General features: G+C 47.6%; 1 protein-coding gene across 1 annotated transcript in view; it reads left to right on the top strand.

Annotated features, from left to right (window-relative positions):
* cyld2 (cylindromatosis (turban tumor syndrome) 2) overlaps window positions 1–2,617 on the top strand; it is a 20,008-nt gene extending 17,391 nt beyond the window's left edge. The window contains exon 13 of the mRNA XM_089011131.1: window positions 2,061–2,617. Within this exon, the coding sequence (XP_088867257.1) occupies window positions 2,061–2,266 (206 nt within the window). The 3' untranslated portion in view covers window positions 2,267–2,617. The remainder of the gene's footprint in view (window positions 1–2,060) is intronic.
* Window positions 2,618–11,148: the final 8,531 nt, after the last annotated feature.

Raw genomic sequence — 11,148 nt, 5'->3', positions numbered from 1 at the left:
GCGCTGCTGACCTCGACTCGAGACGTCGTGAACCGGTGGGCAGAGTACTTCGAAGACCTCCTCAACTCCACCAACACGCCTTCCTTGGAGGAAGCAGTGTCTGGGGACTACGAGGTGGGCTCTCCGATCTCTGTGGCTGAAGTCACAGAGGTGGTTAAAAAGCTCCTCGGTAGCAAGGCCCCGGAGGTGGATGAGATCCGACCGGACTTCCTAAAGGCTCTGGATGTTGTGGAGCTGTCCTGGCTGACACGCCTCTGCAACATTGCGTGGTCATCGGGGAGAGTGCCTCTGGATTGGCAGACCGTGGTGGTGGTCCCCCTTTTTAAAAAGAGGACTGGGGGGTGTGTTCCAACTACAGAGGGATCACACTCCACAGCCTCCCTGAAAAGGTCTATCCAGGGGTTCTAGAGGGTCGGGTCCGTCGGAAAGTCGAGCCTCAGATTGAGGAGGAACAGTGTGGTTTTCGTCCCGGCCGCGGAACAGTGGACCAGCTCCACACCCTTAGCAGGGTCCTCGAGGGTGCATGGGAATTCGCCCAACCAGCCGACATGTGCTTTGTGGACTTGGAGAAAGCGTTTGACCGTGTCCCTCATGGAGTTCTGTGGAGGGTGCTTGGAGTATGGGGTACAGGAGCGCCTGATACGGGCCGTTCAGTCCCTGTACGACCGATGTCAGAGTCTGGTTCGCATTGCCGGCAATAAGTCGGAACCGTTTCCAGTAAGGGTTGGGCTCCGCCAAGGCTGCCCTTTGTCACCGATTCTGTTCATAACCTTTATGGACAGAATTTCCTGGCGCAGCCGAAGTGTTCTCGGTTTCTGTTTTGGTGGCCTCAGTATATCATCTCTGCTTTTTGCAGATGATATTTTACAATAAAGCTGACTTTGACTTTTGATGATGTGGTACTGTTGGGGCCTTCAGTTGGAGCTCTCCAACTCTCTGTCGAGCGTTTCGCAGCCGAATGTAAAGCAGCTGGGATGAGAATCAGCACCTCCAAATCTGAGACAATGGTTCTCAGTCGGAAAAGAGTGAAGTGCCCTCTCTGGGTCGGGGAGGAGATTTTGCCTCAAGTGGAGGAGTTTAAGCATCTGGGAGTCTTGTTCACGAATGAGGATGTAAGGGAGCGAGAGGTCGACAGGCGGATCGGTGCAGTGTCTGCTGTAATGCGGACTTTGTACCGATCTGTCGTGGTGAAGAAGGAGCTGAGCCACAAAGCAAAGCTCTCAATCTACCGGTCGATCTACGTCCCAACCCTCATCTATGGTCACGAGCTATGGGTTGTGTCCGAAAGAACGAGATCCCAGATTTAAGCGGCCGAAATGAGCTTTCTCCGTAGGGTGTCCGGGCTCTCCCTGAAAGTTAAGGTGAGAAGCTCGGTCATCCGGGAGGGGCTCAAAGTCGAGCCGCTTCTCCTCCACATAGAGAGGAGCCAGATGAGTTGGCTCGGGCATCTGATTAGGATGCCCCCAGGACGCCTCTCTGGTGAGGTGGTCCGAGCGTGCCCCACTGGCAGAAGACCCCGGGGACGAGCCAGGACACGCTGGAGAGACTATGTCTCCCAGCTGGCCTGGGAACACCTCGGGATCTGCCAGGACGAACTAGAAGAAGTGGCTGGGGAGACAGAAGTCTGGGCTTCCCTACTGAAGCTGCTGCCCCGCGACCCGACCCCGGATAAGCGGCAGAGGATGGATGGATGGATTAAGGCTTAGAAAATAAGAAAGTAGAAAATTATGTTTTATGGGGACCTGAGAACGGATTATTCTCATTTTAATGGTTTCCTATGCAAAATTAATTTTTGGGATACATACTTTTCGCCTTACACACTCTGTCTGGGAACCAATTAAGTTCGTAAGCCAAGGTATCACTGTACGTATTTCCTCCCGAAAATGTTCGTGCAAACGCTGGCATGTTTGGCTTTTAAAATGCAACGGTTGCTTGTGACTGTTTTGCTGTGATAAAGCAGTCTAAACAAGGGCAGATAAGGATGCACTCTGACTTCTTTTGTCTCCTCGATCGCTTTTCAATCTGATGTCTCATCTCAAGCAGCGCACTCTTCCTTGCAGGTGATGATCAAAAGGGCTTCAACATTCCAGAGATCCGAGCATGTCCGGAGCTGGGTGACTTTTTCTCCATGTCTGAGGAGGAGCAGGCGCGGGCGAATCCCTTGTGTGCTCCTGAACTTGTGCGCAGGCTGCTGTGTGACTCTTACATGTTTTTATACCAAAACTCAGCAACTACTCTTCCCGGTTCAAATCGTCAGCGGCCTTAAATGTTTGACGACAAGGACATGCTGTTCTTGCAACAGTGCCTTCATAATAACCCTTCACACTTATCACCCAGATGTTGATTATTACATCCAAAATGGGGAGGAATCAGGGGGACATGCCACAAAATGCAGCAATCTTCAAAAGGAAATATAATACAAGGAAACTCAGGACGGCTTTTTAAAAATTACCTTCAGGCATGTCAGGAGTAAAACAAAATTTAAATGATAGTTTATTGGATAATTTTACTGCATTTCCCAGTGTATAAGGTGCAGATTTAGAACACACCCTTTGTGTTTTCTTTCTATTTTATGCAATAAATAATCAATTAAAGCACACGATTGACCCGAAAGGTATGTTGTGCCTCCTTGACCTCCTTTCCGATCTCTTTTAACAAGTGGACTGGAAAAAGTTTAAACACGGTCATGCTGGGTTTAAACAATTACGTCGTGGTTCATTTTTAATGTATGAAAATATTCCAGTGCAACTCATCGGATCCACGTGGCGTTCTTTTTTTGTGAGCGTTGGACAATTGTTATTGAAAGTTTGCGTTTGTGAAAGCGAACCCTTTCTCCAATATTCCATATGACATGAGGTTCTTGGATGCTAGTGAATTTAGAGTGTAACGGAGATGTTACCGCCCTCTTCTGGATGGAATTAGCTTTGCCAACTCAACATGCCTTGAGCAAACCGTCATATCACGTCATATGTTGTTTTGCTTGCTCACGGGTGAAACAAAACGCGCGATAGACACAATTTTCATTTCCGTTCAACTCAGAGTAGGTAAGGAATTTGCTCTGGTGTGTAAACTTAAAACTTTTTTCAGATGTACAAACAACACGTGCGCAAATCTAAAGCCATTCAACTTGTTTTAGAAAAACAAGGGCGTAAAGCGTTTGACGGTTAAATATATTTTATTTATTTTTGTAAGTGTAAGGCGCACCACATTATAAGGCGCTAGAGTAGAGGCTGGGCTTATTCAATACTTCTACAGGGGGTGTGTCGTTGCGAGACCTGTTGTGGCTCAATATGATCACACATATAAGCACCAGCCTATAAGGGACATCTTTTCAAGAAAATGAAGGCTTTTGGGTGCACCTTATAGACCTGCAAATACGGTACTTTCAATTTATTTTGTGTTACTCTTTGTTTTGAAGGTACACTGTCATTCCTCGCGACGGGGGCATTCCCCAAAACTTCTGTCGTTTCCAGCTGAGGTCGCCGCGGCTTCCCAAGCGGCTTCCCCTGCGCCTCGGCACACCATGCAGCTGTTTGCTGTGCTTTGCATTCACACTAGCCACTACGTGTCCTTTGTCAAATCCGGCTCCGACCAACACTCCTGGCTCTTCTTTGACAGCATGGCCGACAGATGCGGTGAGGATTCTTCACCCCTTTTTTTTGGAGGGGGCAATGACATACAGTGATACCTCAGTTTACAAACCCCTTGGCTTACGAACCTTTCGGTTTACGAACGTTAAATTTATGGAAATTTTACCTTGGCATACAAACTATTTTTCGGGATACACACGGATCTGCCACAATGAGTGATGTGTCGTTTGCGAACGAGCCCGTTCTCCTAACAAGAAAATGGCAGCCGACTGTTTTTGTCCTCTATTCCCTGCCCCCAGTCTTCGGTTAGAGCCACATGATTGGTCAAGAACGCAGCGGTGCAGGGGGTGGGGTTTACAGACAGAGAGAGAGTGAAGCCGTTCTCCAAAAAGAAAATGGCTGCAGACTTCTTTTCTCCTCTATTCCCCGCCCCCAGTCTTCGGTTAAACCCACGTGATTGGTCAAGAACGCAGCAGTGAGGGGAGGTGGTTTAAACATTAAAGAGACAGGCAGATGACAGTGAAAGAGTTTCAACTTTGATTGTTCAAAGGCATAGTGTCGACTGCAAGGTCCCATCAATCAGGCTCCACAAACAACCTGCACAATCCATCTGTACACTTGATGCAAAATGCTATCAACCCAGCTCAACAGAACACAATTGATGAGGAACTAGATAAAATTATCGCAGAGAAAGCACCTACAAGGGATCATTCCTCAAGATGGTAAAAGAAGAAGGCTACGTTCCTCATCAAATGTTTCATGCTGATGAAACCGGCCATCAAGGTATCAACGACCATCACAAAGGTGAATAAAACGACTTTATTATATAGTCCAGTTTATTTCTTTAATTATAATACCATAGCACATTTATTATACATAAAATAAGGTATATTTTGTGTAGTTTTAAGCCTCGGTGGTCGCCGAGGAAAAAACACTGGGCATGGGAAGATGGGAAGAGTTCAGTGAGGCCATGGAAGCCGACTTCCGGACCGCTTCGAAGAAATTCTGGTCCACCATCCGGCGTCTCAGGAGGGGAAAGCAGTGCACCACTAACACTGTGTACAGTGAGAGTGGGGCGCTGCTGACCTCGACTCGAGACGTCGTGAACCGGTGGGCAGAGTACTTCGAAGACCTCCTCAACTCCAACAACACGCCTTCTTTGGGGACTACGAGGTGGGCTCTCCGATCTCTGTGGCTGAAGTCACAGAGGTGGTTAAAAAGCTCCTCGGTAGCAAGGCCCCGGAGGTGGATGAGATCCGACCGGACTTCCTAAAGGCTCTGGATGTTGTGGAGCTGTCCTGGCTGACACGCCTCTGCAACATTGCGTGGTCATCGGGGAGAGTGCCTCTGGATTGGCAGACCGTGGTGGTGGTCCCCCTTTTTAAAAAGAGGGACTGGGGGGGGTGTTCCAACTACAGAGGGATCACACTCCACAGCCTCCCTGAAAAGGTCTATCCAGGGGTTCTAGAGGGTCGGGTCCGTCGGAAAGTCGAGCCTCAGATTGAGGAGGAACAGTGTGGTTTTCGTCCCGGCCGCGGAACAGTGGACCAGCTCCACACCCTTAGCAGGGTCCTCGAGGGTGCATGGGAATTCGCCCAACCAGCCGACATGTGCTTTGTGGACTTGGAGAAAGCGTTTGACCGTGTCCCTCATGGAGTTCTGTGGAGGGTGCTTGGAGTATGGGGTACAGGAGCGCCTGATACGGGCCGTTCAGTCCCTGTACGACCGATGTCAGAGTCTGGTTCGCATTGCCGGCAATAAGTCGGAACCGTTTCCAGTAAGGGTTGGGCTCCGCCAAGGCTGCCCTTTGTCACCGATTCTGTTCATAACCTTTATGGACAGAATTTCCTGGCGCAGCCGAAGTGTTCTCGGTTTCTGTTTTGGTGGCCTCAGTATATCATCTCTGCTTTTTGCAGATGATATTTTACAATAAAGCTGACTTTGACTTTTGATGATGTGGTACTGTTGGGGCCTTCAGTTGGAGCTCTCCAACTCTCTGTCGAGCGTTTCGCAGCCGAATGTAAAGCAGCTGGGATGAGAATCAGCACCTCCAAATCTGAGACAATGGTTCTCAGTCGGAAAAGAGTGAAGTGCCCTCTCTGGGTCGGGGAGGAGATTTTGCCTCAAGTGGAGGAGTTTAAGCATCTGGGAGTCTTGTTCACGAATGAGGATGTAAGGGAGCGAGAGGTCGACAGGCGGATCGGTGCAGTGTCTGCTGTAATGCGGACTTTGTACCGATCTGTCGTGGTGAAGAAGGAGCTGAGCCACAAAGCAAAGCTCTCAATCTACCGGTCGATCTACGTCCCAACCCTCATCTATGGTCACGAGCTATGGGTTGTGTCCGAAAGAACGAGATCCCAGATTTAAGCGGCCGAAATGAGCTTTCTCCGTAGGGTGTCCGGGCTCTCCCTGAAAGTTAAGGTGAGAAGCTCGGTCATCCGGGAGGGGCTCAAAGTCGAGCCGCTTCTCCTCCACATAGAGAGGAGCCAGATGAGTTGGCTCGGGCATCTGATTAGGATGCCCCCAGGACGCCTCTCTGGTGAGGTGGTCCGAGCGTGCCCCACTGGCAGAAGACCCCGGGGACGAGCCAGGACACGCTGGAGAGACTATGTCTCCCAGCTGGCCTGGGAACACCTCGGGATCTGCCAGGACGAACTAGAAGAAGTGGCTGGGGAGACAGAAGTCTGGGCTTCCCTACTGAAGCTGCTGCCCCGCGACCCGACCCCGGATAAGCGGCAGAGGATGGATGGATGGATTAAGGCTTAGAAAATAAGAAAGTAGAAAATTATGTTTTATGGGGACCTGAGAACGGATTATTCTCATTTTAATGGTTTCCTATGCAAAATTAATTTTTGGGATACATACTTTTCGCCTTACACACTCTGTCTGGGAACCAATTAAGTTCGTAAGCCAAGGTATCACTGTACGTATTTCCTCCCGAAAATGTTCGTGCAAACGCTGGCATGTTTGGCTTTTAAAATGCAACGGTTGCTTGTGACTGTTTTGCTGTGATAAAGCAGTCTAAACAAGGGCAGATAAGGATGCACTCTGACTTCTTTTGTCTCCTCGATCGCTTTTCAATCTGATGTCTCATCTCAAGCAGCGCACTCTTCCTTGCAGGTGATGATCAAAAGGGCTTCAACATTCCAGAGATCCGAGCATGTCCGGAGCTGGGTGACTTTTTCTCCATGTCTGAGGAGGAGCAGGCGCGGGCGAATCCCTTGTGTGCTCCTGAACTTGTGCGCAGGCTGCTGTGTGACTCTTACATGTTTTTATACCAAAACTCAGCAACTACTCTTCCCGGTTCAAATCGTCAGCGGCCTTAAATGTTTGACGACAAGGACATGCTGTTCTTGCAACAGTGCCTTCATAATAACCCTTCACACTTATCACCCAGATGTTGATTATTACATCCAAAATGGGGAGGAATCAGGGGGACATGCCACAAAATGCAGCAATCTTCAAAAGGAAATATAATACAAGGAAACTCAGGACGGCTTTTTAAAAATTACCTTCAGGCATGTCAGGAGTAAAACAAAATTTAAATGATAGTTTATTGGATAATTTTACTGCATTTCCCAGTGTATAAGGTGCAGATTTAGAACACACCCTTTGTGTTTTCTTTCTATTTTATGCAATAAATAATCAATTAAAGCACACGATTGACCCGAAAGGTATGTTGTGCCTCCTTGACCTCCTTTCCGATCTCTTTTAACAAGTGGACTGGAAAAAGTTTAAACACGGTCATGCTGGGTTTAAACAATTACGTCGTGGTTCATTTTTAATGTATGAAAATATTCCAGTGCAACTCATCGGATCCACGTGGCGTTCTTTTTTTGTGAGCGTTGGACAATTGTTATTGAAAGTTTGCGTTTGTGAAAGCGAACCCTTTCTCCAATATTCCATATGACATGAGGTTCTTGGATGCTAGTGAATTTAGAGTGTAACGGAGATGTTACCGCCCTCTTCTGGATGGAATTAGCTTTGCCAACTCAACATGCCTTGAGCAAACCGTCATATCACGTCATATGTTGTTTTGCTTGCTCACGGGTGAAACAAAACGCGCGATAGACACAATTTTCATTTCCGTTCAACTCAGAGTAGGTAAGGAATTTGCTCTGGTGTGTAAACTTAAAACTTTTTTCAGATGTACAAACAACACGTGCGCAAATCTAAAGCCATTCAACTTGTTTTAGAAAAACAAGGGCGTAAAGCGTTTGACGGTTCTCTTTATTTGTAAGTAGGTTCGTTGTCAGATCTCCCAGGCAGGTGACGCGCAGAGCTTGATCGCGGCGTGGAGTCGAGCAAGTCGTGCTGTGAGACTCCATGCGATGCTGAGCAGGTCTGCGAGCGGTGTGTCTCTTTGAGGCTGTGAGTCCGAGATGAGTCTGAGATGAGTCTGAGATGATTCTGCCCCGTGGTTCGCCCAATCTCTCTGTCCCGCGACAGCTCCTTTTATATCATTTTCAAGCGTGTGCTATGCGTCAGGGTGAGACGCACATCAAGGAGATCAAGGAATTTATTTTTTATTTTGGAATTTATTATTTATTTATTTTTATTTTGTTATGCTTAGAATATCTTGTTTTCTATCCTTTCACTCCCACCCCAACCCCATCCCTCTTCAATTGCTGCTGTGGACTGCAAATAGGGTGCTTGGAGTATGGGGTACAGGAGCGCCTGATACGGGCCGTTCAGTCCCTGTACGACCGATGTCAGAGTCTGGTTCGCATTGCCGGCAATAAGTCGGAACCGTTTCCAGTAAGGGTTGGGCTCCGCCAAGGCTGCCCTTTGTCACCGATTCTGTTCATAACCTTTATGGACAGAATTTCCTGGCGCAGCCGAAGTGTTCTCGGTTTCTGTTTTGGTGGCCTCAGTATATCATCTCTGCTTTTTGCAGATGATATTTTACAATAAAGCTGACTTTGACTTTTGATGATGTGGTACTGTTGGGGCCTTCAGTTGGAGCTCTCCAACTCTCTGTCGAGCGTTTCGCAGCCGAATGTAAAGCAGCTGGGATGAGAATCAGCACCTCCAAATCTGAGACAATGGTTCTCAGTCGGAAAAGAGTGAAGTGCCCTCTCTGGGTCGGGGAGGAGATTTTGCCTCAAGTGGAGGAGTTTAAGCATCTGGGAGTCATGTTCACGAATGAGGATGTAAAGGAGCGAGAGGTCGACAGGCGGATCGTCGCAGTGTCTGCTGTAATGCGGACTTTGTACCGATCTGTCGTGGTGAAGAAGGAGCTGAGCCACAAAGCAAAGCTCTCAATCTACGTCGATCTACGTCCCAACCCTCATCTATGGTCACGAGCTATGGGTTGTGTCCGAAAGAACGAGATCCCAGATTTAAGCGGCCGAAATGAGCTTTCTCCGTCGGGTGTCCGGGCTCTCCCTGAGAGTTAAGGTGAGAAGCTCGGTCATCCGGGAGGGGCTCAAAGTCGAGCCGCTTCTCCTCCACATAGAGAGGAGCCAGATGAGTTGGCTCGGGCATCTGATTAGGATGACCCCAGGACGCCTCTCTGGTGAGGTGGTCCGAGCGTGCCCCACTGGCAGAAGACCCCGGGGACGAGCCAGGACACGCTGGAGAGACTATGTCTCCCAGCTGGCCTGGGAACACCTCGGGATCTGCTAGGACGAACTAGAAGAAGTGGCTAGGGAGACAGAAGTCTGGGCTTCCCTACTGAAGCTGCTGCCCCGCGACCTGACCCCGGATAAGCGGCAGAGGATGGATGGATGGATTAAGGCTTAGAAAATAAGAAAGTAGAAAATTATGTTTTATGGGGACCTGAGAACGGATTATTCTCATTTTAATGGTTTCCTATGCAAAATTAATTTTTGGGATACATACTTTTCGCCTTACACACTCTGTCTGGGAACCAATTAAGTTCGTAAGCCAAGGTATCGCTGTACGTATTTCCTCCCGAAAATGTTCGTGCAAACGCTGGCATGTTTGGCTTTTAAAATGCAACGGTTGCTTGTGACTGTTTTGCTGTGATAAAGCAGTCTAAACAAGGGCAGATAAGGATGCACTCTGACTTCTTTTGTCTCCTCGATCGCTTTTCAATCTGATGTCTCATCTCAAGCAGCGCACTCTTCCTTGCAGGTGATGATCAAAAGGGCTTCAACATTCCAGAGATTCGAGCATGTCCGGAGCTGGGTGACTTTTTCTCCATGTCTGAGGAGGAGCAGGCGCGGGCGAATCCCTTGTGTGCTCCTGAACTTGTGCGCAGGCTGCTGTGTGACTCTTACATGTTTTTATACCAAAACTCAGCAACTACTCTTCCCGGTTCAAATCGTCAGCGGCCTTAAATGTTTGACGACAAGGACATGCTGTTCTTGCAACAGTGCCTTCATAATAACCCTTCACACTTATCACCCAGATGTTGATTATTACATCCAAAATGGGGAGGAATCAGGGGGACATGCCACAAAATGCAGCAATCTTCAAAAGGAAATATAATACAAGGAAACTCAGGACGGCTTTTTAAAAATTACCTTCAGGCATGTCAGGAGTAAAACAAAATTTAAATGATAGTTTATTGGATAATTTTACTGCATTTCCCAGTGTATAAGGTGCAGATTTAGAACACACCCTTTGTGTTTTCTTTCTATTTTATGCAATAAATAATCAATTAAAGCACACGATTGACCCGAAAGGTATGTTGTGCCTCCTTGACCTCCTTTCCGATCTCTTTTAACAAGTGGACTGGAAAAAGTTTAAACACGGTCATGCTGGGTTTAAACAATTACGTCGTGGTTCATTTTTAATGTATGAAAATATTCCAGTGCAACTCATCGGATCCACGTGGCGTTCTTTTTTTGTGAGCGTTGGACAATTGTTATTGAAAGTTTGCGTTTGTGAAAGCGAACCCTTTCTCCAATATTCCATATGACATGAGGTTCTTGGATGCTAGTGAATTTAGAGTGTAACGGAGATGTTACCGCCCTCTTCTGGATGGAATTAGCTTTGCCAACTCAACATGCCTTGAGCAAACCGTCATATCACGTCATATGTTGTTTTGCTTGCTCACGGGTGAAACAAAACGCGCGATAGACACAATTTTCATTTCCGTTCAACTCAGAGTAGGTAAGGAATTTGCTCTGGTGTGTAAACTTAAAACTTTTTTCAGATGTACAAACAACACGTGCGCAAATCTAAAGCCATTCAACTTGTTTTAGAAAAACAAGGGCGTAAAGCGTTTGACGGTTCTCTTTATTTGTAAGTAGGTTCGTTGTCAGATCTCCCAGGCAGGTGACGCGCAGAGCTTGATCGCGGCGTGGAGTCGAGCAAGTCGTGCTGTGAGACTCCATGCGATGCTGAGCAGGTCTGCGAGCGGTGTGTCTCTTTGAGGCTGTGAGTCCGAGATGAGTCTGAGATGAGTCTGAGATGATTCTGCCCCGTGGTTCGCCCAATCTCTCTGTCCCGCGACAGCTCCTTTTATATCATTTTCAAGCGTGTGCTATGCGTCAGGGTGAGACGCACATCAAGGAGATCAAGGAATTTATTTTTTATTTTGGAATTTATTATTTATTTATTTTTATTTTGTTATGCTTAGAATATC

This window comes from Hippocampus bargibanti, linkage group LG12 (assembly GCF_051943395.1).
Source record: "Hippocampus bargibanti isolate YZ-2025 linkage group LG12, ASM5194339v1, whole genome shotgun sequence".
Lineage (NCBI taxonomy): Eukaryota > Metazoa > Chordata > Actinopteri > Syngnathiformes > Syngnathidae > Hippocampus > Hippocampus bargibanti.
Note: the sequence above shows the minus strand (reverse complement) of the source record. Positions and strands in the feature narration are given on the sequence as shown.